General features: G+C 48.9%; 1 protein-coding gene and 1 long non-coding RNA gene across 13 annotated transcripts; one reads left to right on the top strand and one right to left on the bottom strand.

Moving 5' to 3' along the window:
* Window position 1: 1 nt before the first annotated feature.
* LOC102551157 (uncharacterized) lies at window positions 2-17,867 on the top strand. 4 transcript variants are annotated; one of them, XR_005501492.2, is made up of 4 exons: window positions 2-130; window positions 364-423; window positions 5,922-6,074; window positions 6,286-7,967. It is a non-coding gene; the product is annotated as an uncharacterized LOC102551157 (long non-coding RNA). The 4 variants fall into 4 exon arrangements; XR_001836809.3 differs by lacking the exon at window positions 6,286-7,967 and adding an exon at window positions 16,988-17,867 and having other exon boundaries at window positions 112-423; XR_351827.5 differs by lacking the exon at window positions 6,286-7,967 and adding an exon at window positions 11,536-12,421 and having other exon boundaries at window positions 112-423.
* On the bottom strand, window positions 11,997-27,956 carry Dennd4b (DENN domain containing 4B). Of its 9 annotated transcripts, none has more exons than XM_039103984.2 (28): window positions 27,818-27,956; window positions 25,094-25,433; window positions 24,167-24,419; window positions 23,845-23,914; window positions 23,362-23,531; window positions 23,044-23,288; window positions 22,351-22,417; window positions 22,201-22,259; window positions 21,889-22,033; window positions 21,468-21,643; window positions 21,234-21,334; window positions 20,665-20,880; window positions 20,042-20,187; window positions 19,609-19,748; window positions 19,397-19,523; window positions 18,509-18,715; window positions 18,121-18,249; window positions 17,047-17,257; window positions 16,460-16,627; window positions 15,573-15,964; window positions 15,302-15,424; window positions 14,955-15,124; window positions 14,732-14,873; window positions 14,198-14,434; window positions 13,381-13,507; window positions 13,124-13,289; window positions 12,980-13,044; window positions 11,997-12,888 (listed from the first exon to the last, which is right to left on the bottom strand). In XM_039103984.2, the coding sequence occupies exons 2-28, from the start codon at window positions 25,408-25,410 to the stop codon at window positions 12,743-12,745; spliced, it is 4,515 nt and encodes a 1,504-aa protein (XP_038959912.1). In that variant the 5' UTR covers window positions 25,411-25,433; window positions 27,818-27,956; the 3' UTR covers window positions 11,997-12,742. The 9 variants fall into 9 exon arrangements, with proteins under 9 accessions (XP_038959912.1, XP_038959913.1, NP_001414156.1 ...); XM_039103985.2 differs by having other exon boundaries at window positions 24,223-24,419; NM_001427227.1 differs by lacking the exon at window positions 27,818-27,956 and adding an exon at window positions 27,304-27,622 and having other exon boundaries at window positions 15,576-15,964.
* Between the last annotated feature and the right edge of the window lie 3 nt (window positions 27,957-27,959).

The following is a 27,959-nucleotide window of genomic DNA, read 5'->3' as shown; positions in this document are numbered from 1 at the left end:
CCTTAACCACACGCCACGACGGCCATTGGAGGAACTTAGCCGGCTACCCGCCCTCCTCTTCTTCCTCCTACCAATAGAAAGCGGGATACCGAGACTTCACCCCACCCTTGAGGAGTGGGTGGCTGGAGAGGTAGTGATTGGCGTCAAGAAAATCCAATCATAAATGGAGAAGGGGGATGGTCTAGCGGGGGCGCGTTAATGGGTACCTCGGCCAGTCCCAGACACATCCGGGTCTTCGACAGCCCATTAAGTGTCGGGGGTCAAAAAATTGCTTTAGGCTGCAGCTTTACCTTGTAGACGTTTTGGTCCCCTGGCAGCCGCCGTACCACCTAGTCTCTCAAATCTGTGATTCTCCTTTGGCAGGCTCTCATTCTTTCACGTCTAAAGATGGAGACTGAGAACGGCGCTGGGCTCTATATTTGGGTAGGTGGTGTTTCATCGCCACAGAGTCCATGAATTTAAGGACAGAACTAGCTTTAGGGGCTCGGGCCTTGTCTCTCTGGGGTGTGGCCTGCCCCGTTCTACCGAAGGCCTTGGGGCTCCTGTGTTAATTTACTTCTGATCGGTCCTTTCTTGACTGTACCATAATAACAGAAAGAAAAAAAACAATTAGTTAAATTTACTGAATTTATGGTGTTCATAGTGTATTCTCTGGGATCTGGTCTTTTTCTGTTCCCAGTGAGGAAACAGCTTCCCACCCCACCCTATTGCACTAGCCAAGTCAAGGCCCAGCTTCTTTTGCTAGCCTGGCTACCTCCTACTTCCTCGAAGCAGTTAGGCCCGCCTACATTCACGTTTCTTTCTGAGCGCCCTAAAGATGAGAACTATTTATCACAAAAAAACAAAAACAAAAACATTGAAAGAACAATAACATTTAGGGGAACAAAAACTGTTCATGGCACTGTGCTGAGAGCTTTAGATGAATTCTTATTCTCTATGAGGTAGGTACTGGTCATCCTATCTTACAGATGAGGAAAATGAGGTATAGATTAAAAGACAAAGTTACATGCGTATTAAGGAACAGGGTCAGAGAGATTAAGCAATTTGCCAAAGGTAGACAGCGAGCAACCAAGCAATGGTTAAAAGTGAGAAATAATTAGTGCCAGACAGTAAAGAAGACACTTTTCAAATCACTATGGAAATAATTGGAAGCCCGATGTAATGATACACAAATGTAACTCCACCACAAGGATGCTGAGGTTCTGGGTTAGCCTAGGCTAGAGATGAAGATATTTTAGGTTTCCTTAAATGGGGGCTGAAGAGATGGCTCAATAATTAAGCACTTGTTGCTCCTCAGAGGACCCAGGTTCTATTCCCAGGACCCATATGGTGGTTCACAATTATTTGTAATTCCAGTTCAAGGGGTCCATAGCCCTTCTCTGACTTCCAGACACTCATGCAGTACCTACACATTCATGCAAGGAAAACACATTTTTTTTTAGTTTATTTTATTTATATGTGTACACTGTAGCTATTTTTTCAGACACACCAGAAGAGGGCATCGGATCCCATTACAGATGGTTGTGAGTCACCCTGTGGTTGCTGGGAGCTGAACTCAGGACCTCTGGAAAACCAAATACCTAAAAATTCTTTTTTTTTTTTTTTAAGTTGGACTAAAGAAAATGGCTGAGAATACTATAGAATACTAGTTAGCATGTTCAAAACTCAATACTGCAAAATATATACAAATAAAGTTAATAATTATGATGGAGAGCCGGGCATGGCTGTGCATACCTTTAATCCCAACACTTGGGAGGCAGAGGAAGGTGAATCTCCTTACTTCAAGGCCAGCATGATCTACAGAGTGAATCCAAGATGGCCAGGGATACACAGAAACACTGTCTTTTTTTTTTTTTTTTTTTTTTTTTTTTTTGGAGCTGGGGACCGAACCCAGGGCCTTGCGCTTGCTAGGCAAGCGCTCTACCACTGAGCTAAATCCCCAACCCCACGCAGATTACTTTTTAATCTATCCCCTTGTTTGCCCAAGGGTACAAGGAGAGTGCTGAGTATGACTCATAAGCTTATTGTTGGGATTATAAAATAACAGATCTTAATTTTCTGGGCTAAGCCAAGAGCAAGGATGTAGTATTTGGGGTTGGAGAAACGATGGCTCAGCAGTTAAAAAACACTGGTTGTCCTTCAAGATGACCAACCTCCTAGAACCCACGCAGTGGCTCAAGATGATCAGTAATCCAGGAATTAGATGCCCTCTTCTGGCCTCCTCCTCAGGCACCAGGCACACAAGTGGTATACAGACACACATGCAGGCAAAACATCCATACACACAAAGTAAACCTTTATAAAAAAAATATAGTACTTGATATATATATTAAATAACTAAGAATTTCCCTCATGTTCCAATGATTTCACAATTTTAGCTCTGAATTCAGCTTGTTTACATTCTGCCTCCATCAGCTTCAGCTTTTGCTGACTCTCTTGAGTCACTGGCCATGTGATAAAGCAGACCTTGTGTTTGCTGTTAAAGAAGCCCTACAAGACACTCAACCAGGCACCTCCTCTGTTGTGTGGTGGTGGATGTGGCGGTGAATGAGACAAAGCCACTGATGCTCTTACGGAGAAATTCTTGATTGAAGCTTTGTCCATCAACAGTGCAAAGCTCCTCAGCTGTCTAAAGGGCCATCTGTAGTAAGAATTCTGGAATTTGGGTTTCTTTGGGGAAAAGAAATCTAGGACTGTGATTTCGTTTTAATCCCAGGTGTGGGATGTGGAGCTGTGTCAGACTGTCCACAGCAGCTGACTATGATTTGCCTCGTGCTCCAAAGGAGTTGTGGTTTTGCCAGCTGCAGATAATTCCTGTGACTGTGTGACATTTGGAATTCTAGGAACTTTTCAGAGAGTCTATAAATTCTAGAGCCCTGAGAGGCAAGATTGGAAGGTACGGGTGATTGGGAGGATGGGGGGTGGGGTGGGGAGTTTAGTTGCTATTTGTCAGCAGTTATGCTCAGAGATGAAACACAAAGAAAAAAAAACAGATTGAAGGACTATGCTTCTTTCTTTCCTATCTAGTGATAGGAGATAGAAGGGGGAGGAGCTAAAGGGTAAGAAAAAGAAGAAACCACAAAGTAGCAAAGTCCACCTAGAAGTGGAGCTTCAAGACAGGGCTCAAAAATTAAGGATAAAAAATGGGAAATTTGGGGTTGGGGATTTAGCTCAGTGGTGGAGCGCTTGCCTAGGAAGCGCAAGGCCCTGGGTTCGGTCCCCAGCTCCGAAAAAAAGATCCAAAAAAAAAAAAAATGGGAAATTTGATTTCAAATGCAGTAAAGGAAACAGCAGAGGACAAAGGAATGGTTTTCTTTCGAGAGGCAGTGAAATGTTTATTGCAGCTGCTGCCTCTGGGATATCCCCTACTTTGCTCCCAGATGGAATCTTCTGCTTTTTCTTCATAGATTTTGTTTCAAAAAAAAAGGTTGAAAGACTGGCTAAGCAGTTGAAAAAAATGGAGGTGGAAATAGAGGGGCCTGAGAAACAAACAAACAAAAGGCAGAACTGGGAAAATGAAAGGGACTTTTCTGAAGGGTTGCAAAGTCTGAGGTGCATCTCTTGAGAGGTTATGGGCAGAGGTGGAAACACTTAAGAAGCAAGAAGCAGGGCTGGAGAGATGGCTCAGCGGTTAAGAGCACCCAACTGCTCTTCCAGAGGTCATGAGTTCAATTCCCAGCAACCACATGGTGGCTCACAACCATCTGTAAAGAGATCTGATGCCCTCTTCTGGTGTATCTGAAGACAGCTACAGTGTACTTATATATAATAAATGAATAAATCTTTAAAAAAAAAAAAAAGCAAGAAGCACCCAACAGAACAAAAAGGCTCAATCCCGAGAGCAGGAGTTTCCTGCAGGAAAAGAGAGGAAAAGAAACTTCACTGGAGGGCGGCCGGGTCACAGAAAAGCTGAAAAGTGGGAGGACAAGCTGTGATGGAAGAGGCCATTTCAAAAGAAAGGTTTCATTGCAACAGAAATGGCATCTGTTCTTGTAGATCAATGTACCACCCTTCAGCCAGCAACTGGTCTTTGACTTTATTCATTCCCCTCGCTCTTTCTGCTGTTCAGTTCACAGCTTCTTCCCTCCACCATGCTAACCCCTGCAACTGTGCACCGGCCGTCACCACAGCTGTCACCAATCCCTTCCAGTCTTAGCGGTAATTCTGTGCTGAGTAACCCAGTTATTTAGAATTTGCCATATAAAGCAAGTGCATTCTATATGAAACCATGGGCTTTTTAAAGTTCCTTAGATAGATCATTTCTATAGGACACCATCCTTTCTCTTCATAATCTTGTTTCAACCATTAGCAAGTATATGCTGTACAACTGTAGGTTTACTGTAGAACAACGTTTAGCGGCTTTAAGAGCTTGGGACAAAGTTGAGTCTAGGGCGAAAATTCACCTTGTTTACAAAGATTATGTAAGGCTCTGGAGACGCTTTCACTGATTTTTTTTTTCCAGGGCTGGGGACCGAACTCAAGACCTTGCGCTTCCTAGGCAAGCGCTCTACCACTCAGCCAAATCCCCAACCCCCTGATTTTTTTTTATTTAAGCAGAAATTAATCTGGGGCTGGAGAGATGGCTCAGTGGTTAAGAGCGCTGACTGCTCTTCCAAAGGTCCTGAGTTCAAATCCCACAACCACATGGTGGCTCACAACCATCTGTAATGAGATCCGATGCCCTCTTCTGGTGTGTCTGAACAGCTACAGTGTACTTATATATAATAAATAAATCTTTAAAAAAATTAATCTCAGCTGAGAACAAAGTTGTATCAGACTCTGACAAAAGACAGGTGTCGATAAAGACCTTGACTCATGAAAACGCAAATACCAGATGTAAAAAAGTTATCAGACCATTAAAGTCAGGAGCAGCACTTACCGACTAGTGGATAAGAGATATGACGGATATTGGTTCTTTTTTTTTTTTTTTTTTTTTTTTTTTTGGTTCTTTTTTTCGGAGCTGGGGACCGAACCCAGGGCCTTGTGCTTCCTAGGTAAGCGCTCTACCACTGAGCTAAATCCCCAACCCCGGATATTGGTTCTAATGTGTACCCTGTTAATATCATAAGTCAAGCTCTAGCTAAAGATATCTGATATCAAAACGCCCAGTGCTTCAATTTCAGGAAATATGGTCATTTGCAACAAAATTGTGAACAAGGTATCTGTAAAAGCAATAGAAATATAAAGCAGAAAGAATGCCTAGGCTTCCAAGGGTGTGCAGGTCCTATTGCAAGGGGTCCCATTAGCCCAATGAATGTAGGTCAAAAAGAGATTTTATTTTGTATCAGGAAATGGCCTTGGAGTCCTATCTGAAGCCCAAGCCCCCACCCTCACTCCTAGCAACAAAAAGTAAAAGTCCTTTCTGCCAAGGAGTGGCACACAGACCAAAACCCTCCCCAGGGCATAGAGATTTAATACATGCTACTATAGGCAGCATGGCTTGAGACTCCGACACAGGTAACCATCTTAACCTCCAAAAATTCAGTGTTATAAAACAACTACTGGAGTTTATGGTCCTTTGCCCTCAGAGACAGAGGGATGATTCTGGGAAGGAATGGATTGACTTCCCAAGGACTCATTGTGCATCCAAGAATTATAGACAATTTCAAAGGAGAAACTAAAATTATGACCTATGTAAAAAAAAAAAGATGCAATTTAACGCAGGTGATAGGATTGTTCAACTGCCACTGTTCCCCTACATCAAAGGTAAAACCACTCCAGAAAAAGAGCAGGAGAGGTCTCCTGAAAACCTTGGCCACTGACCCGAAAAGCTCTTATTTTATCAGAAATGTCTGTTTATAATTTCCAACCATACACAGCACAATTAATGGCCTAAAGAGAAGTGGGAAATGTAGTGAGAATTCTGAAATTTTGGCTTCTTTAACAAAATAAATAAGAATGTGCTTTCATTTTAATCCCAGGTGGAGGGATGTGAGGCAGCTGTCTATGATTTGCCTCATGCTCCAGCAGAGGTGTGATTTCCCCAGCTGCAGACAGTTTCTGAAGTTGTGTGACATGTGAAATTCTGGGAAGTTTCCAGAGGGTCCATGAATGTTTGGACCCTAAGCTGTAAGGTTGGTGGTTACGGGTTATCTGGGGGCAGGGGATTGCTATTTATCAGTCATGCTCAAAGAGGAAACAGAAGGAAACTAGATTCAAGGGTCTCTCTCTCTCTCTCTCTCTCTCTCTCTCTCTCTCTCTCCCTCTCTCTCTCTCTCTCTCTCTCTCTCTCTCTCTCTCTCTCTCTCACGCGCGCGCGCGCCCCTATCCTTCTTCCTGATCTAGTGATGAAACAGGAGGACAAAAAGGGTGGGAAAAAGAAGTCATAAAGACCAGCTACAGCCATTCTTACAAGACTATGAGAAAGCATGCGGCTGGGCAGTGGTGGTGCCCAGCACTTTTTACTCCAAGCACTCAGGAGGCAGAAGCAGGCAGATCTCTAAGTTCAAGGCCAAACTGGTCTTCAAGGTGAGTTCAAGGCCAGCCAGGACTATACAGAGCAACTTTGACTTGACAACCGAAAAAAAAAATTATGGGGCTCAGCAGTTAAGAGCACTGACTGCTCTTCCAGAGGTCCTGAGTTCAATTCCCAGCTACCACATGGTGGCTCACAGCCATCTGTAATGAGATCTGATGCCCTCTTCTGGTGTGTCTGAACAGCTACAGTGTACTCATATACATAAAAATTAATAAAAAAAATTTAAAAATTATGTGAAACATGGTACAACACAATACTAACCTGAAAAGGGAGCATAAGCACTAAGCGAATGCCCTCCAACAAAATAAAGCCAGGCCATGGGCCTTCTGTTAGAAGCAGTCAAGCTCTAAGGAAGGAAACCGAAGGAGACCACCATTTTGATGGCCACGACTGTAGTTGTAGTGGACATGAATTTTGTCCTGTACAAACTCTGGCTTTGTTTGATTTGGTTTGATGTTTTTTTCAGTTTTTGTTTCTAATCTCCTTATATACCCCTGGTTGGCTTTGAACTTGTTACTTTCTGACCCGGCTTCCCCAGTACCCAGCTGTTTTCTTTGTGAAACCAACTTTTTTTAAATTGAAATTATTTTTTTCACACAATATATTCTAATCATGATTCTCCCTCCCCCAACTCCTCCAAGATCCTTCCTACCCACCCAGATCCACAGTCTTTCTTTTCATTAGACTTACTTGCCATTTTGTTTTGTTTTTTTTCTTTTTTTCAGAGCTGGGGACCGAACCCAGGGCCTTGCGCTTGCTAGGCAAGCGCTCTACCACTGAGCTAAATCCCCAACCCTTTTCTTTTCATTAGAAAACAGGCATCTAAAATTAAAAACAACAGGACCAAACCCAAAGAGGAAAGAGCCAAAGGAAAACTAGAAACATAGACACAGAAACAAACACACCCCCTCACAGAAACCCCAGAAAAACACGGACACAGAATTGGGAACTATAACATAAACAAAAGAGATGGGCTGGAGAGATGGCTCAGAGGTTAAGAGCACTGACTGCTCTTCCAGAGGTCCTGAGTTCAATTCCCAGCAACCACATGGTGGCTCACAACCATCTGTAATGGGGTCTGATGCCCTCTTCTGGTGTGTCTGAAGATAGTGACAGTGCACTCACATATATAAAGTAAATAAACCTGGGGGGTTGGGGATTTAGCTCAGTGGTAGAGCGCCTGCCTAGCAAGCACAAGGCCCTGGGTTCAGTCCCCAGCTCCGGAAAAAAAAAAAAAACTTTAAAAAAAAAAAAGATATAAGTGTAAAATAAAAATGACCAACAGCAAGGCATGGTGGCACACACCTTTAATCCCATCACTTGAGAAGCAATGACAAGCGGATCTCTTTGTTCAAGACCAGCCTGGTCTACATAAGGAGTTCCAGGACAACCAGAGCTACACTGAGAAACCCTGTCTTGGAAAACCGAAGAAACAAGCAAAAAAAAAAAAAAAAAAAAAAAAAAAAAAAAAAAAAAAAAAACAGATAAAGCATTATAAGGAGGGGAAAAAAAAAACTTCAAAAATATAAGTGAATTCATTTTGTATTGGTTGGGCCTGGGGCCTACCTTTAAGTGTGGATTATAGACCCAGAGAGACTCTGTTGTAGACTTTAAAACAGGATCTCACTATAAATGTATGCTCCTGGAACTCACTATGTAGACCAGACTGGCCTTGAATTCACAGAGACCCTCAGCTGACACACCAGCTGTGTGTATTGGTGTATGGGGCTGGAGAGATGGCTCAATGGTTAAGAGCACTGACTGCTCTTCCAGGGGTCCTCCGTTCAGTTCCAGGTAACCACATGGTCGCTCATAGCCATCTATGATGAGATCTGATGCCCTCTTCTGGCAGGCTGGTGCACATGCAGATAGAGCACTCATATACATAAAAATTAAAAAAAAAAATCTGTACATGTCATTTTGTAGTTATGTTCATGTGTGAGTGCTAGGCACTCTCAGAGTCCCAGAGTAGGTTGTTGGATCTAAAGCTGGAGTTAGAGGAAGTGGTGAATCACCTGATATGGATGCTAGAAACTGATCTCAGATCCTCTAGAAGACAAGGAACATTCTTAACCACTGAGCCAGCTTTATGCCCTGAAACCAACATTTTTTCATCTAAAAAAAAAAAACAACTTATTTAATATATATATATATATATATATATATATTTTTTTTTTTTTTTTAAAGCTTATGTTATAAGTGTCTTCTCGGCATGTTTGTATTTGCACTATATATGGTGCCCAAGGAAGTCAGAAGAGAGGGTCAGTTCCTCTGGAACTAGATCCCCTGGATCATGATTATGAGCTACCATGTGGATGCCGAGAACCAAACCTGGGTCTTCTGTAAAAGCAGCAAGTGTTCTGAGTCACTGAGCCATCTCTCCATCCCAAGACACCAACATATTTTATCACACTTAGCATTCCCTATAGATTATCTGTTATAGATTAAACTACTAAACTATACCATAGCCCTCTTTAAAGTTGTTTTGTGGTTTTTACTTTATTTGAAACAAAGAGCCGGGGCTGGAGAGATGGCTCAGAGGTTAAGAGCACTGACTGCTCTTCCAGAGGTCCTGAGTTCAATTCCCAGCAACCACATGGTGGCTCACAGCCATCTATAATCAGGTCTGGTGCCCTCTTCTGGCCTGCAGGCATACATGCAGGCAGAAAGCTGTATGACATATACATAATAAATAAATAAATGTTAAAAAAAATTTTAAAAATTAAAAAAAAGAAACAGAGAGCCATACTAAGATACCCAGATTAGCCTGATGCCCTTAAAAACTTGTAATCTTCCTACCCAGCCTTTGGAATAGCTCATAGTACAAGTCTGTACAACCAGGTCCAGCTTTCACAACAATTATAGAATTGTTCTTTAAATGACAAACATTGCAGGTGTGGTGACCCAGGACTTTAATCCTAACACTCAGGAGGCAGAACCAAGAAGATCTCTGTGAGTTCGAGGCCAGCCTGCTCTAAAGATTGACTGCCAGGGCTGTTACACAGAGAAACCTTAACTCAAAGCACAAAGAAACAAAGGTGAACAATCCTCATCCCCATAAGCTTAGACACAGCAGAACTTCTCTGACTCGCAATAGACAAAGATGCACTTCAAATCTTTTACCCTGCAGCCTGAATACTCCAGAATCTGGGAAGGGAAGTTGAGTCAGGCAATCCGGGCATATCTTAGCCATCAATACAGCTCTCTAGGCCTCAGTACTGCTGGGAGCTGAGGAACTCTGTAGTTTTCTATGGAGGACTTGTAAGTCCAGTTATTGGTGACAGAAGCAATATCATCAAAAAGTTAAGGTCATTTTTACCATGTTGCACGTTTCCGGCCATCCTGGGTCCAGGAAAGAGCACTCTAGACCAGTAAGACTCTATACTCTTGGTCGGTGGGGGTGGGGCTGAGCTATCTTGATTAGTTCAATGAAGTGCTAGGCACACTATAAACAGAAACTTATTTTAAGAGGACACATGAAAACTGGAGATATAGTTGACTGGTAGAGTATTTGCATAGCATTCAGAACTCTGGGCTTGAACTCTACTATGGGGGGGGAAGTAGATGAACAGCTGGGATGTAGCTCAGGTTTAAAATAGGGTGAATATGTTTGTCTAGTATGTATAAGACCCTAGAGTTGATCACCAGCAATACACACACACACACACACACACACACACACACACACACACCACACACACACACACAGGGTTCCTCTGTGTACCTCTTGTTGTCCTGGAACTCAATTTATAGACTAGACTGGTCTCGAACTCAGAGAGTCCCCCTGCTTCTGACTCCTGAGAACTAGAATTAAAAGTGTATACCACCACTTCCTGGCAAAAAAAGAATTTCTGAAATCCCTGATTCCTTCTTTACTCCTTTGGGATACTAAAAAAGCATCCTCATGACAAGGTGAGAAAGAATCTTTGTTTCAAGGTCCTAACAATTAGAAATATTTTTCAAAGATAGAGTCTCACCGAAGCCTTGGCTGGCCTGAATTCCCTTATAGACCAAGCTGACTCAGAACTCACAGATTACCCGCTCTAACTGGGACTAAAGGGTGCGTGCCACCACTTTTAGCCAGAATTCTTCTCATCCAGTGATCACTACCTCCTGGAAATTTGCTCTAAAATTTTATGTAAATCATGTCCTTCATTAATCCCCTCCCCTTTTCCCCAAGGCATTTGTTTTGTTAGCTAATTCCCTGTGGTAATTGGTTTTGTAGTGCTGCTGTGAGTTGTTTCCTGTGTTTATCACATTATTGGGGGGTGGGATCCTAAATGGGTCTGAGATTACAAAAATAACGCCTGGGGGCCTGGATTGCTGGCTCAGACCCGGAAGTGCTTACTGTTCACACTTGCCTGTACCGCCATCTCTTAAGAGATCCAACACCCACACGGGGTTGGGGATTTAGCTCAGTGGTAGAGCGCTTGCCTAGGAAGCGCAAGGCCCTGGGTTCAGTCCCCAGCTCCGAAAAAAAGAACCAAAAAAAAAAAAAAAAAGAAAAGAAAAGAGAAAAGAGATCCAACACCCTGTCTGACCACTGTGGTACCTGCACGTGTGGCGCGCGCGCGCGCGCGCACACACACACACACACACACACACACACACACACACACACACACATTGTTTGATTGCCAGTCAAGGATCGTTAGTCTGCAGAGATCTAGCTCAGCAGTTAAAAGCACTTGTTCCTCTTGTTCCTCTTGCAGAGGACCTAGGTGCTGTTCCTAGCATCTACATGGTAAGTCTAGTTCCAGAATATCCAATACCCTCTTCTGGCCTCTGTGGGTACTGCATGCATGTAGTGCATATGTATATATACTCTAACACACACACACACACACACACACACACACACACACACACACACCCCACATATATAAACATAAAATAGTCTTGGGGTTGGGGATTTAGCTCAGTGGTAGAGTGCTTGCCTAGGAAGCGCAAGGCCCTGGGTTCGGTCCCCAGCTCCGAAAAAAAGAACCAAAAAAAATAATAATAATAATCTTAAAAAATTAAAAAATGATGCCCGTTTTTCTGGCATTCACACATAGCAAGTTTAGACCACAGTGAAGAGCACAGTCTGGAGCTAGACTGACTAAGGAGAGCGGAGATGACCGCCATGCTCCTGATGTACAGAAGGGCTGCAGACAATAACCAGTGAGGAGGGCTGCCATCTTTGTGAAGGTACTGAAGAAGCTGGGGTCAGGGAGGGGACAGGAGGAGAGGAAATAAGGCAAAGATGAGCTCAGGGCCCCCAGAGAATGGAGCCTTTGTGTGGGGTACAGATGAGGGACAAGGGGGTGATTGTGTGGGAGGGCCGGAAGTGCCATGCAGACTGGCACTGCCATAGCTGGCACTGGATTCACTTCTGCTCAGAGAACTCCCTATATGTCATGTGGCCAGGAAAAGTAGGGTGTACCTAATGGTTACAAAAGATGGGAAGGCAGAAAAGAGAATGCGCAGCCTGGAAAAGTAAGTTATCACCCCAAATCCAGAGAACAGGAGGCAGAAGAAAAAAGACAGAAGCAGCTTTTACTATATTTACATCCAACAAAACTTTGCAGAGAACAATCCTTATTGCACAGGTCAAGGCCATGGATAGGAGAGGCATTTCCCAAGGCGGAGTGGACAAGAAGGATCGGGACTAGAAGAGGCACCAGTTCTTCCTAAGGGAAGCTTGGGACTCCTCTGGGTCCCAGTGCATGGCTCTCAAGGTGCTCCAAATCTAATTTCCTTCTCTTTACCATACTCCTTGAGACTCTCATAAGTATAGGAGCTGTGGCCTCAGAATAAATAGCTAAATAAAATACAACGCTAAGATTGCCTTGGGCTCCTTTAGCAGTCAGGGAAGAAGAGTGGGGAATGAAGTTCCTCCCTTCCATTCAGGGCAAAGGCTCAGGAGCTCTGAATCTTTCCAATTGTTTTTTAAAACAAAAACTTCTAAGTCTACCAGGGCACTGCAGATCTGAGGATACCCTGGAGAGGAGCCCCTGGAATGGGATGGAGAAAGACGGAGTTGTGCCAACCTCCCTAGCTCTTCCCCACACGAGCTTGGACAAACAGGGCAGGCTAAGACAGGGGAATTGTGACTTCAGGTACTGGTGAGTCCCTCCCTCTTCCTGCTACTCCCACTTGGAACCTATGGCTGAACAGCCTACTCCCACTTCCTCTGTGAAGGGAACAAGGAGTCAGGCTATGTCTAGAATCCACTCTTCCTCGCCTCTCCACCCAAGGCTGGAGAGAGGGGCTTAAGGGTCCCTAGCATTCCAGAGGTGCTCCAAAACACTTTCGGCAGTCGATGGCTTTGGGGGAAGGCATCTGTGCCCGCCGCTGCCTCAGCTCTTCCTTGCCCATGCTGCTGGCCAGCTTGTTAAAGGCAGACTTGTACTTCTTGTCGAAGGCCACTAGGATAAAGGATGGGAACTGATGCATTAGGACCTCCTTTCATACCCGGTCCCAATCCCTTATCTCCCTGATACCTGACTGTACCCTCACCTATATCCACGTGGTCCTTGCCCAGAGCAGCCATCGTCAGGAATAAGATCTCACGGTAGATTCCCCTGCAGTAGACATAGAAGGGTGTCAAAGAAAAGAGGTGCAAAGGCCATGTTAAGGGCTACCTACATAAGAGCATCTTACCTCTGCAGGTGCAGGCCAGTGGGAGGGGGCCCTAGAGTCTCCAACAGAAGTCCAACAGCTTTATGAACCTCGTTGAGTCCGAAATGGCGCAGCACTGACTCCAGTAATGCCAAGCTAAGACAGGAGGGTACTGGACCTGGCCACACCACCCGCTGTGGGATCTGGCCTGGATGAAAGGAAGGGAAGTTCCCCAGGATCACCAAACTCTTTAGGTGAGGAGCCCAGCCCTTTAATTCCTACATCAAGTCCCAACTCACTGTGGACCCTCCAGAGCACGTAGAGAGGCGGGCAGCTATTGGGGTCAGGGATCAGGACGTCCCACAGCAGACGCACATGCACAGAAGCTGGATCAGGGGTGAGCCATGAAGATGGTCCCTGGGAGAGCTGAGATAGGAAGCAGAGAGCAAGAAATACAGACATTACTAGAGATAATAAAGGAGAAAAGGGAAAGAACTTACATTTGCCGTTACTGTGATTTGAGACAGGGTCTCACTATGTAGCTTTGGCTGGCCTGGAACTCACTATATAAACTAGGCAGGCCTTGAACTCTTTAGAGATCTACCCCCACGCTTCCGCTTGAGTGTTGGGATTAAAGACTGGAGCCACCATGCCCCAAGGGAAAGAAAATTTCTTCTTATGAATAAGGACTTTGTTTCACTTTGTTACATACCTAGCACCTGAAACCTAATACCTATGCAATAAATGTTGGTGGAATAAAGAGAAAAACCTTAATTTTTTTTTTTTTTGGTTCTTTTTTTTCGGAGCTGGGGACCGAACCCAGGGCCTTGCGCTTCCTAGGCAAGCGCAATACCACTGAGCTAAATCCCCATCCCCAACCATTTTTTAGATACCAGTCAGTACGTCAAATACCTGTCCTGTCAGGTCAGTGCCTGTGCCATTTGCCAGAGGATGAAATAGAGGGTCAGAGTTGTAAATGTGCTGACAAAATGGCCAGGCACAAGGGACTCCACAGTTTGTGCTTTTCTACACTGCCAAGGACAGAGAGGACTAGGAGACAAAGAGCTTGTCAGAAGAGAAGCACTCAGGAGGCAGAGACTGCGTAAGGGCACTGACCTGGCTGGGTGGCGGCCCATTACAGGAGGCCAACACCAGGCCTGGCAGAATACTAGGCAGGCGTAGCCGTTGGAAATACCACAGGAGGTTCCAGAAGATGATAGGGTGGGCAGCAGGCAGTTCAGGCAACGCCAACACCTCGATGCCCTCATTCTCTACCAGGGACTCTAGTTCTTTACGCAGCACCAGAGGGCTGAGGTACGCCCATGCCCCATTCTCAACTCGCCGGGAAGCACTCTGCAGACACAGGAGAGCAGTCAGAGCACAGACTGAAGGCCCACAGCCAGGAGTTTGTCTCTCAATATGTCAGCGATGCCCCTTGTCTTCCATGCCCATCTGCCTGGTACCTCTTCATCTCCCTTCAACAGATAACACACTCCCTGCTTCCTCATGGTTCCTCTTCCCCAGTCTTTTTTTTTTTCTTTTCTCCCCCCCCCCCCCCTCGAGCTGGGGACCGAACCCAGGGCCTTGCGCTTGCTAGGCAAGCGCTCTACCACTAAGCTAAATCCCCAACCCCCTCTTCCCCAGCCTTACCCCCATATGCCCATTGCAGAGCTGGGGCTCATCCAGGGCAAGGCACAGCCTCCGGTCACTGAGCACAGGGCCAGGACCCCCAGGGACAGGAGCATCTTTGCAGCCACCGGCACCAGCAAGGGCAGACTTTGGACTAGGCGCACTGTGGGGAACAGCAGGGAGTGTGAGCTCTTGGAGTACCATCTGCCTATCCCTCCCACAACACTTGCCCTGCTTTAGGTACCTGGGTCGAGAATCAAGAGTCTGGACACTAAGCAGGGGCACGAAGGGACAGGCGCAGAAGGGACAAGTCGTATTGAGGTTAGAGTCATCCGGTGCCCAGCCGGCCATGATTTCCTCATCATACACCAGGGAATCACAGGCATGGCACAGGGAGCAGCTAGACATCAGAATCTGTAGGCAAGGAGACCCCAGGAATGAGCTTCATTTGGTTCCAATGCCCCGAAGCCCTACCCCTTCCATCTCAGAACTCCAGCCAGACCTCTTTCCACCTCCCCCCTCCTCCTGCCTTTCCAGGCAGACAGGCTGTTTGTGTGTTCCAGCACAATTGTGTAGACGGGGTATGCTCACTTCTAGGGAGGGTGGTTGGAAAGCTCCAGGGGTGTCGCTGAGACGCTCTGAGGAACGTCGAAGACTCAGGCTGCTGAGAGAAGACTCTGAGATATCCCACTCACTGCCCAGAGAAGCAGAACTCTGTCATTAGAAAAGAAACCACAGTCAGCTAGTTCCTCTCAATCTAAATGCTGGTTTCATTCACTCTTAGAGTCACCTTTGGGGCATTCTCCCAGTCAGCAGCCCCTCCCCTCCTGATAGTAAGGTATCTATCTCCTCTCTCACTGGCTACCTCAGAAGCAGTGGATCCAGGGCGTTCTCGGGGCCACAGAAGGCTATCCATGGGACTCCGGCGAGCCGCAGGAGGCAGGTCAGGGGGCAACTCAGGTACGGAGATCCGGGAAGCAGAGGAGCGGCGGGAAGGGGTAAGCAGCTGTTGGAGGCGGGCACCCAGCCCTTTTCTGGGGGTGCCCGCCTCCTCCTGACATCCACTAGTTTTGGAACCCCGCCCACTGATCCCTTCTAGGGCCTCAGTGGACTGGGCACTCAGGGCTGAGCCTGAGCCCCCTGGGCTGCTTCCAGGTGCCAGTTCTTCCCCTGTCAGACTCAGGTCTGAGAGACTTCCATCCTGCCAAGGCACAGGTGATCCACGGGGTTCAAGGACCCCCAAGGCCTCTATCACTGTAGGTCAAAAGAGAATTGAAAGGTGGAACCTGGCACTTTCCCAGCTGCTCCATTCCTGAATAAGCACAATTCTTGCAGCAAAACCTCTAGCGTTGGTGACTGGAAAGGTGGCTCAGCAGTGAAGAGCATGGTCTTTCCTAGGACCTGGGTTCAACTGCTAGTACCCACATGGCAACCCACAAACCAGCTGTAACTCCAGTTCCAGGGGATCGGACACTCCCTTCTGGCCCCCATGGGCACCAGGCATACAAGTGGTGCACAGTCATACATGCAGGCAAAACACCCATATGCATAAAAATAAATAAAAGATTTAAAGGGCAAACTGTATGAACCCACAGATTCTAGAATCGCAACTCACCATAACATTTAGGCAAGTTTGCCTCAGAGCCTACAGGTCAGCTAACAGGGAGCTACCCTATGCATGGCTCTAGTCCTCCCCTCGCTCACTGAAGCCCAGTGAGAAGAGGGAGGAGGTCAGATAAGGGTACTCACTGTGAGCCACGCCAGCCTCCACAGTGGGCTGTGCCCCGCGGGCGCTGCCTAGGCTGCCGCTCTTGACCAGGCGCCCGATGGGTGAAGATGGCTCCCGTAGACTGCGTCCAGCCCAAGTAGTCTGGCGCTGAAGAGGGCGGGTTGGGGAAGGACGCTCCAGACAGGGCTCTGTAGAAAGCAGAGGAATTTAGCCCCAGACTGAAGCAGTCCCTTGTGTGGACTAGGGTTTTGGAAGGTTTCTCCCAAGTAGAACTCTCCACCTTTGCTACCAAACACACCTGGTTTATCCACACACAGAAAGGCCCTCCCTGTGTATGTATAGTTTTCCAGGTCTCTTCCCATCAGAATGGAACTACCTCATCTAAGTCTGTGGGGTTTTTGGGTTTTTGTTGTTGTTGTTGTTCTTGTTCTTGTTGTTTTCCCTTTTGATACAAAGTTTCACTATGTATTCCAATCTGACCTGGAACTCACTATGTAGTACAAGGTATGCAACAATTAATCATCCTGTTTTAACTCCACAAATGCTAGGAATGCAGGTATAAACAATCATGTCTGGAACCAAGGCTACCTTGCCAGTCCCTACCCACCTGTCTGAGAGCTGCCCGACTTTTGCTGCTCGGCCACCTGTTGCTGCTGCTGCTGCTGCTGCTGCTGCTGCTCCTGCTGCTCCTGCTGCAGCCGCCTTCGGTCCTTTAAGGGCTGGCGGAACTGAGCCGCCCCCCAGACAACATTCCGGAGCTTGGCCCAGCGTAGGCGTCCACCCGGAGTACCAGATGGCCATTTGCTTTCCAGCACAGCCTGCCAATCACAGTGCCGGCCAGGATGGCCTAGTGATGCCTTTCCTGCCTGTCCAGAACCCCGGGGACTACCTTTCTCTCCAGACTTGCTCTCTAGGACTCACTCAGAAACAAAAGCCCCAAAGAGACATTATCAGTAGTAATGGAGAAAAGTCTATGTAGAGCATTCTATTAGTTTGTTTAATCATTTATGTACTTATTTAGGCAGGGTCTCACTATGTAGCCCTGGCTGGAACTCACTATGTAGATCAGGCTGGACTTGAACCCACAATAGCCTCTTGCTTTTGCCTCCTGAGTGCTGGGATTAAAGTTGTGCATCAACATGCTAGCTAGACTATTTATAAACTGAATAGCTTTGAAGAAATTATCTTAGCTACTTGACTAATAGTTTCCTTATCTGAAAGACAGGAGACAGTTTAGCATCACAGTTAAGAGGCTGAATTCTGGATAAAATTTTGCTTATATTTCGACTCCCTAATATGCTTACTGTGGGACCTGCGGAAAGTTGTGAATTTTCTACAACCTCAATTCCTGTAATATAGGAAATGACCATTCTATGCCCTGGGGCACTGTGGAGAAAAAAAATATTAAAATGTGTAATGAATCTGGAACAGTCTGGCATTTGGAGTTTAAGGTTGCTGTAAATAAGAATCAAATGTCTAAGTCTGAAAAAACAAAAACAAACAAAAACCCTGTGTCTGTGCAATGGCAACCAAGAAGCACAAAGGATGACAATGGCTACAGGACCAGGTAGAATTGCAAGCCTAATCTCCAAGGAATGGGGACAGCAACAGCCCTCAGAGTGCCCTCCCCACACAGGCCCAAGTACAGACTGCCATTATACCTCTCCCCCAATGTCAGTACCTTGTTGTAGTAGCCATAGGTGATGGTGTTGGGCACAATGCCTGCCCGTCGCATCTCCAGCATGACTCGCACAGACAACACGGGTTGCCCATAGTTTGAGCAGAGCTGCATCAGTACCCGGTAACAGACCTAGGCCAAGAGAAAGATGAGATGTAGCAGACTTACTCCAACCCGGATTCCCAGGTCTCAGCAAGCATCCTCTCCCAGCCCTCCAGTTTTCACGGGACCCACTGGCCCCGGCAGTCTCCACTGTTTTCTCCTGTACATGCTCATGCACTCTGTGATTGTTGATGGAGAAGCTGCCCACCCGCTTTACCTGGTCTCAGTTCCCCTCTCACGGCCCCTAGAGTTGCACATCCTTGCTGGGGTTAGAGGTGGGGATGCCTACCTCATCAGGGAGCACCACCTTGCGGCTCTCCATCTCACGTAATACATGGTAGGCTGTGTGTAATGCTCGCACCCGGGAAGGTGCAGAACGCACATAGGCAGGTAGGCATAAGAACCACAGTCCATAGCAGTGACCCAGCAGGCACCGGGCCCACAGCTCAGGTACAGTGGCTGACTTCTGTGCCACGCGCTGTGCAACCTTCATCTCCTAGGTGGGGTAGCAAACACACCAAGATAAAGATAAAGCCGTGGTGGATCTTTTCCTATTTTGATATTTTTCTGAGCTAGAGTCTTATCAGATAGCCTAGGCTGAACTCAAACACTAGATCTTGCCTCATCCTCCTGATTACAGGTCAGTGTGAGAAACAAGACTTTTCCTGAGATAGGGTCTGTGTTCTAAGGAGGCAGGAGGACTGAGGCACTGCCTAAGCTACAACCCTCTCCGGAATGTCACTAGGGCAAGTGGCCTGGCCCTGGAGCATGCGTGAACACCTAGCGAGGTGTAGCCAGCTTCTGTGGCCCCAGAAGGCTCAGGGATGAAGAGGAGGAGGAGGATGGCAAACGCCACAGTAACAGAGGCTAACGTTTGTACAGCATTTTGTTGGTGTTTGGTTTTTTGAGACAGGGTCTCACTATGTAGCTTTGGCAGTCTTGGAACTCACTTTGTAGATCAGGTTGGTCTCACAGAGATCCTCCTGCCTCTGCCTCCTGCGTACCGGGATTAAAGGCGTGCGCCACCAACCTGGCAGCTCAGTGTTTCACTTTTTTTTTTTTTTTAATGTACCAAACTCCCAGCAGCTTGATGGGATAAGCACCCTGGGTATCCTCATTTGACCATGAAGCAATAGCCCTTGTGCCCGGTTCCCCTACAAGACCCATCGCTGGTTACCTGTTTGGTACGGCGAGGTGCAGGACTGCTGGGGGCACTACGGGATGGGCCTGGCACAGGGAGTGCCCCCTGTTGTTCCTGAGGAGACTCAAATAGCTCAGCCTTCAGCTCTGGAAACCCATCATAACTGGAGGGACAGAGGCCATGAGGCAGTTAGCACAGGGCTGAGCATGGGCCGTGACGCGCAGGATGACACAAGAAGACCCTCTCACCAGTACTGAGGAGTAGATTCACTGCCTTCCAGTACTGGCGGTTCCTCTGGGGGTGTGATAAAGACAGTGAGCTCACTTCCCGATAGTTCCTCCAGCTCCACTAAGGGTGTTGGCTCAGGCTTCTCCTGCTCTGGGTGAACCTGGACCAGGACAGTAAGAATAAGAGTTAAGATGGTGAGCCAAGGTCCAATGTCACAAACCCGGGTGCCCAGAAGATGGCCCCTCCCAGAAACACAGGCATAGGGAAGGAGTCCTAGAGATTCATCTGGAGGAGCAGAGTCAGGAATGAAAGCAAACAAGTCAAGCCAGCCATGGTTGGCTGCATGGGCTGTGCTCTGTCCAATTCCAGCCAACACTGTCACCACTGACATGTATAGTTAACAGTGGCCTGAGGGTGACAGAGACAGCAGGAAGGGGGGACAATGCCCAATACCTTGTCAACACAAGAGTCAAAGAATTCCAGGGCTGCATGCCGGGTAGAGCCGAAAGAGCATTCCTCGATGAACTGGGAGAACATCTGCGTGTGTAGGAGCTGAGAGTACAGCTTGTGACTGGAGCGTTCCCGGGACTTAAGGAAACCTGAGGGGGTAAGGATGGGTCGGGAATGGGGTGGCCATGCTTACCACAGACTTCTGATCACAGCCTCCTTGCACCCAGCTCTTGGCTCCTACCATTCAGGATCCGTGGCTCTCATAGCACTCACATAGAGCAGTTCCGCTCTCCAATATCACAGCTCCATGCCCCTTCCCTCTGTCTGACTAAACTTCCTGTTGCAGGCTGGGAGTTATCCAAGGGGCCACGTCCCTCATCAGAGCTATACTCATGACTGCTGCTGACGACCAGAGTGACTATGTTCGTATTATGCTAAGGGACCCCAGATAGTAGGACACATTCACCCATAAACCCTTAGTCCCTCCAAAGCCAGAGCAATGGAGAAGGTACAAGCAATCTTCTCCCCCCAGCCAGTGCCTCCTTCACTTTCCCCATGGAGCCCGCCCCCTAACCACGCCCTCCCTTGAAACCTTTTGCAAACCAAAATAGACCCTCTTTATTTACCCTGAAGGTAGAAAAGGTTCTCAACATCTCGAGACCCCTCAGAGGGGGCCTGGGTGAGAGGTCGAAGGAAGTTCCGGTAGCCTTTGAGCAGACAGGCCATGAAGCGCAGGAAGGCTCCCTGGACTTCCCGTTCTAGGCGAGTCCTGCGGCCACACACTGCCTCATAGTCTGTCAGCAGGAATTCCAGGGAGGCCTCTTCCTCTGGTCCAGTGTAAGCTGGGAAACAATATGTCTGAGAGTCAAGATTAGCACCTTTGGGGCTTGTCTCACCCTGTTTTTCACACACACATCTTGTCTTCACCACCAGTTTCTGACAGATCTTGCACCAGGAGTGGCCAAACAATTTACCTTTGGATACCAGTTTCAAGGTTCTCCAGTGATATATGCTCAACCTCCTTGATAAGCTCAGAAATGCTGCCCCTGAATCCTGGCCCCTAAATTCATTTTGTTCCCACCAAATCCAAACTCAGCCACTTCAGAGAAGGTCTATTGCCCCTGGATGCTCCTGTCAAACTGGAGATTTCAGGCCAACAACAGCTTCCAGCCTCCCAAGCCCACCAGCTTCTCACTCTGGTCCAGCTGCTGGTACAGATTCGTCAGTGTGGCCAGCAGAAGCTTGTAAGGTCTTCGGGGCAGGGTCCTAGCAGAGAGGGGCTTCTTTTCCTCCGTTCTGAGAGATAACGTAAGGAGGAAGGATATTGGAGCTTCTGCCAAAAGCCTAACCCTCTTTGAACCAATAAAACCCCACATAGCCCTTGGACATTCATTCCCCTTCAGCCCTTAAATGGTACTTAGCCTCTTACTGAAAGAGCGTGTTGGTGTCAAGATCAACACAGATGACGTCAGCAGGTGGGTCATGCAGATCGAAATAACTGGAGTGGATACCCACAATGAAGGGCACAGGGGCACTCAGCACATCCGCCAGCACTAGCGGGCACAGCGGAATGTAGGGGCACTGCCAGTGCAGAGGGAAAATCATCTAAAACATGAAGGAGTGAGAACCAGTGAGCACAGGGCACTGGACTTAGGGAGGAGGGGCCTATTGAAAGAAGTCTTTGGAGTAATCCTGAAGAAAGACCCTGTATCTGACAACTAACTGACCCACGTGGAAAGACTGACGAGCCTTTCCCTACGGAAGGAAAAGGAGGAGAGTCCAGATCTGGGTGAGGGGTACCAGAAAAGACAGCAGTTCTGGAGAAGTAGACTAGATAACGTGGCACTCACTGAGACAAGGGCCTCGCAGACACTGGTAAGCAGATCTGGCCGCAGAGAGTGGACCAGCAGTTTGTGCTCTGTGAGCACAGCCAGCAGCAATGTAATAGCCAATTCTGGGCCCAGGTTCTGCAGCAGCTGTAAAAAGCTAGCACCACTGCAGGAAGTAAAACGATAAAAGGGTCACAAGAAACTCTTTCCTAGACACAGACCACCAGGGCTAGTGTGCAAAGATCGTAACAGCTATATACACCTGAGTCATACCTCCTACTATACCCCAGGTTCTCAAAGCCTCCCACCACACCCTGCCATTTAGTCACATACCTCAGGGGCAGGGGTGAGGAGACAGGTTGACAGAGGAGCAGGTTGTCATAGGGAGACATCTGGGAGAGGAGCCACAGGTCAGGATGCTCATAGCCAGCCCCTGCCAACTCCTCTCCTTTCATCCAGCCCAGCCCTAGGCTCACCTCTCACCTGCACTAGGATGCGTGGTCTCTGTGGGGAAGGGAACGGGACGTTGTGAATGAAGTGGGAGATGTGCCTAGGGAGAGAGGAAAAGGGTGAGGCCAACTCTCCAATCTGTCCCCTGTCTTGTCACTCCACATAGCCTCATTTCTTCTATCCTTAAGAACCTCACTCCTCCCTGAAGCCCACCTCTTGACTTGGACCAGCTTTGTACATGGGTCTTATGTGTATTAGGAAAGAGATCCCTTTGCCTGAAATGGAGGCACATCTGCGACACAATGAATTCCAAGCCAGCCAGGTCTATAGAGTGAGTCCTGCCTCAAAAGCAAGTTAGTAAACAAACAAATGAACAAAGGAACAAAGGAATGAAGGAATGAAACATATATCTGTTGGGCATACACAGGCCTAGTCGAGACTCAACTAACAAATGCAGGCTAAGGGTTGGGGATTTAGCTCAGTGGTAGCACCTGGGTTTGGCACTAACCCCGGGGGAGGGGGAGGGAGTGTGTGTGTGTGTAAGGTAACTGGCACACAAATGCAGACTAGATTCCAGGGTCTACTTACCTCTAGCCAGAAGTTTAAATGGACAAACTCTATAACCACGCGCTGCATCCCTGACCCCTAGGAACTCAGTGTACCTCCCCCAATTCCATTCTAATGGCTCCCACTTATCCTTTCCAGTGTTAGGAAAGCTGTGCTCACGCTTCCAGGGGCAGACGATGGGGGCCTGAGACGGAGTAGCGGTAAAGGAAGGTGAGGAAGGCTCGGAAGGCCGGGAAGGCGGGCCAGCGGGACAGCACAGCAATGGCTCTCCGACTGCGCACTGCTCGGCCTCCCAGGGCCCGTCCCCGTTCCACGGCACTCAGGAGGCCCAGTGCCCGTGCCTGCCTCTCTGACAGCCTGGCCCTCGGGAACGCTTCATAGAACTGCAACGCGGCACCATACACCTGGCAGGGGTATAGGGATAATTAGATGGGCTCTGCACTATGTGGACCCCTTTACCACGCCCCACCTACCCACCTTATCACCAGCAGCTCCCGTGAGCACAAAGGTGGAAAAGACGGGTACTGGGTACTTGGTCTGGGCAGGCCAGCACTCGATAGTGGCTCCCATGGGCAGGCAGAAGACTGGCACTGACTCAGGCAGCGGAAACGCCTCATTGTCTTCCTCTGGGTAGCGGCCTAGCAGCTCTACACCCCAGCAGAATTAAGAGCACATATTAGAGTGAAGGGTCCATTTGATACCAGGTAAAGAAACTAGAGTATCCCAAAGAAGGGCTAAATGGCAAAGAGAAGTAAGTTCTGGGGTCGCTGAAGTTACCAGTCAGGGGTCACTGAGCATAAGAATGGAGGGTCAAGGGGTTGGGGATTTAGCTCAGTGGTAGAGCGCTTGCCTAGCAAGCGCAAGGCCCTGGGTTCGGTCCCCAGCTCCGGAAAAAAAAAAGAAAAAAAAAAAAAAAAGAATGGAGGGTCAAAGAGTAGGAAGAAAAAAGAAGCCACCCACCTGCCTCATACACCAGTGTGTTGGCCTTCGCCAGGCCCACCTTGTAGCACAGGAACACTGCTGGGCCCCACTGCCCAGGAAATGACAAGAGATAAACAGATGTGTCACTAACAATGGTTCCTGGGTCCATCTTCTCTCTACCACCCTTCAGTTATCTTTTCTCTTCAGAGATGCTCCTGATTGCAGTCCTCCCAGCCAAGCCACTCCTGATCTGGCCTGGTGCCAATGGCCTCAGCCCCCAAATATCCAAATATGTGCCCCGTGTCCATACCCTTACACTAGTGGCTCAGGTTTCAGTTCTCAATACCTCAGTACCACTCACCATGCCAGGGTTGAGGTTGCGGGGTAACCGGCAGTAAGTATGAGGAGTGCTCTCACCCTTGCTGGGCAGAACCAGGCAGAGGTCAGTGATGCCCAGGGCATGCAGACCTGCCCCTTCTGCTGCACGCCGGTACATGAGGTAGGTGCGGGGGTGCCCAGGGCCTGGAGGGGCCAGGTTGGCTGAGTGGCTATATGGCGTCGTGTCAAGCACTTGGAACCCAGGCTTAGGTCGTTCTTTCCCGTCATATAATACCCTGGCACAGAAAGTAGAGAGACATCAAGAGGTCGGGATAGAAAAAGACCTGGGTCCTACTGGGTCTGCCCACCTGGCCTCCTAAACCTGCCATGTTCTCTTAGCCTTGTCAAACCCTGGTAGTATAGCCTACCACTTCCTACTTAGATCTTTTCAGTCAGTAATCATCCCTTCAACCCGTGCCTTCCACAGCTCTCAAGAATAAGCACAGACGGGCTGGAGAGATGGCTCAGCGGTTAAGAGCACTGACTGCTCTTCCAGAGGTCCTGAGTTCAATTCCCAGCAACCACATGGTGGCTTACAACCATCTGTAATGAAATCTGATGCCCTTTTCTGGTGCATCTGAAGACAGCGGCAGTGTACTCATATACATTAAAAAAACAAAAAACAAAAAACAAAAAATAGTAAGCACGAAGAACCAACAGACTCACATGGGTTATTTCATTTAATGTTCTGAATCAGCCAGAAAGGAGCCACTATCCTCATCTTGCAGATGAAGAAACGTTTGCTGGCTAGCAAGCAGCAGTGAAAGCAGTGAGCCCCTCCTCTTGACCTCTAGCCTATTCTGCTGCTGTTCCCATACTCCTCCTCTTGACCCACATCCCCATCTCTTCTTAGCTCATTCAAAGGTAGCTCCCAGCTTCCTCTAGTGCCAGCATGGATAGAGATACATACCCCAGCTCAACAAGGGGGGGCTTGTCACGCCCCCTGCGGTAGCAGATGACTGGTTGAGTTCCACCCAGGAGCCCAGCACTGAGCTCCAAGGGGTGACCACCAGCAGAAGTCTGAATGCATGTATAGCCCTGGGGCACCTCTTCGCCCAGTGCCCTAGCGATGACTGCCACATCTGTGATAGGTTCAGCTGGCCGGGGAGGGCGCAGGGGCCCAGTAGGCTCAGGAACCCACGTCTCCTCAGGTATAGGTGCTCCATTTCCTGCAAGCCCAGCCACCACGAAGTAATCCACCAACCGGGGAGGCCGCTCCTCTGCCATGGCCCCCCCTTCACTCACTGCATCTGGAATGGTCAATTGAGGGAGAGATGGAGCGAGAGAGGCTAATGTTCCCATGGTAACCGTAGTGGACCCCCCACCTTCTTTTCTCTTCCTAGTTCTTCTAAGGAAAGGATAAATGATCAGCCAATCCTGAACTCTTCCACCTGTGACATCACCAGACTCTCATATCCCACCACAGTTCCTTAGAGACCACTAGGTCCTTCCTTCTTAGTGACATCAGCCCTTTTTCCCCAAAGAACCCAAACTCCACTTTACAACACACATCTGACATATCGCTCACCTATTCCTTTAAAGGCCCGCCCCTCTTTGCCCGCTACAGTACATCTCAGAGAACACAGTATTTTCCGTAATGGCCTGCAATGACATCATTCCCCCTGGCTACCACATCACACCAACTTTAGCTTTGTCAAGGTCTCTGGTCTTCTTGCTCTGGTAGCAACACCACACCACACCTTCTGGTGCGGCTAATGCTCTTAAAGCACCCATCCTTTCATTTTTAGAAGACTCCACAGATTTCTGGGAAGGCTTGCAAAACCCAAGATCTAGCTTCTGCTCATCAATCTTCAAGTATACTTTTTCTCTAGCTTAACGTTACCTAATTGGCTAAGCAACTAGGGCTTTCTCATCTCCAGGATCCTTAGGTGTCTGTAGTTAGGCACAAAGGGACTGTAGGAGATAGCTCCAGCCATTTCACACCCATGCCACCCAGCCCCAGACAGAACCAGGGCCACAACAGTCTATTGGTAACTTATCTCACCTGCCTCCATGGCCTGCCCCCGGGGAGTGGAAGCCCCAAGAGTCCTGAGGTGCCCCAGAGTGCTGAAGGTGGGAAGAAGCGTGGTGGGTGGCTAGCAAGGGGCTAGAGGCTGAGAGAGTGCTTCAGAGGGGAAGGGAGGTTACTTCCTGAAACGGCTGTCTGCGAAGGGGAAGCTGTAGCTAGTTCAGCACAAGTCAGCCTATGGGTGAGCGGTACCGCTGGGGGCCTTGGGAGCAGTACTGTTGAAGGTGCCAGCACAGTCTCAGACCAAGGCAGACCTCACTCACACTAAGGATCCCGTGCAAGGCAGGGAAGCTTCCAATGTCTCCAGAATGCACAGTCTATTTAACCTCCCACTCTTCCTCAGAGAACTAGAGCCAAGCCGCCTGTCTTTTTAACCTGGCCTCTGGACACACATGCCCCAACTCAAGCTAAATTTAGCTTGAGCTTCTCCACATCTGAGAGGTGAAGCCAGGAGTCCGCGTCAGCCTCCTGATTTAACTCCAGGACACAGCTCACTCTCTATTCCACTGCAGGCCAATAGTAGTTCTGTGACCCAAGACAGTAGGCAAAAGCCGTTAGGTGAGACCCTCTCTATAGGCAAGTGGGTGAGCCCGGATCAACACGACTTAAGTATCCAGGCCTTCCCTTATCCAGCCAGGGAAGAGTCTTATAGAATGCAGCCCCTTCTCCCTTGGGGGAAAACAACGGCACTAAAGCCACTTTGGGTCCCAACGCCCACATGCTGAATGACGGGAAGTCGGGGTTAGGGCAGAGGGCGCGGCGCGGGGGAGGTGGCTGAGCAAGAGGCCGGAGGGCCGAGAGAAGCGCGCGCAGGGACTGCCGAGGACGTGACGGCAGCAGCGCCAGCAGCCGCGTGACCCTAGCGGGAAGGAGGGGTGCCTCTGGCTTGATCGCCCGCGGGAGCTCCAGGTTGTAGGATGTCGAGCACAGTTAGCTAGCTCCGGGTTGCGCCCTCCCCTCGACTTTCACTTCCCCGGGAGGGAGGAAGCGGAACCAGATGCACAGCGCAGAACAGCTGGGGACAGTCCCTGGAGCCGCCCGCCCTCCGCCCGCCCTAACCCGCCCGCCGCCCCGCCCGGTCCGGCCCCTACCTGCCTGCCCTGGGACTCCCCAGCCGGCCCGCTGGCGGGTGGCTCCGAGGGCGGGCTGGCGGGCCGGCGGGCGGCCGGGCTGCTATCCAGCCCCGGACATGGCGCACTCGACTTAGGAGCCGCTCGCGCCCGGGCTGAAGGAAGAAGCAGCAGCCGAGGGCGCCGGGCACAGTGGAAGATCTGGGCGGTCCCAGCGTCCCCGCGCGCTGCGCCACGCGGGGACTGCTGCTACACCGCTAGCTCCAGCCGCGCGGTCCTCCCGGCTCCCGTGGTGCTGGGGACCCCAAGCTCTTCAGCGCGCCCTGCTTTCTCCACTCATTACCCCCACCTCCCCCCGGGAAGCCGCGGGCGCCTCAGCTATTCTGCCCCCCCACACACACCCGGGCCTGTGGCCGTGACCCTGGCTAGCGCCGGCCCAACACCCTGCCGCCTGCAGCGCGACCCCTGGTGGCTGGGAGGGCCCCCTGCAACCGAGCGGATTCCTACCACCAGGCGGAAAAAGCAAGACACTGACCCCAGATGGCCCCGAAGTCGGAGCCGGTGGTGCTCCTGTCCTGCCCTACCGTCAGATGTGGCCACTGTGCCACAGCGAAGGCCCTGAAGATCTAGACCTGGGAAACCCAGGTGACTCCCCACTTCCACGTTTAGAACCCACT

The sequence above is a fragment of the Rattus norvegicus genome, chromosome 2 (genome assembly GCF_036323735.1).
Source record: "Rattus norvegicus strain BN/NHsdMcwi chromosome 2, GRCr8, whole genome shotgun sequence".
In the NCBI taxonomy this organism is placed as follows: domain Eukaryota; kingdom Metazoa; phylum Chordata; class Mammalia; order Rodentia; family Muridae; genus Rattus; species Rattus norvegicus.
Note: the sequence above shows the minus strand (reverse complement) of the source record. Positions and strands in the feature narration are given on the sequence as shown.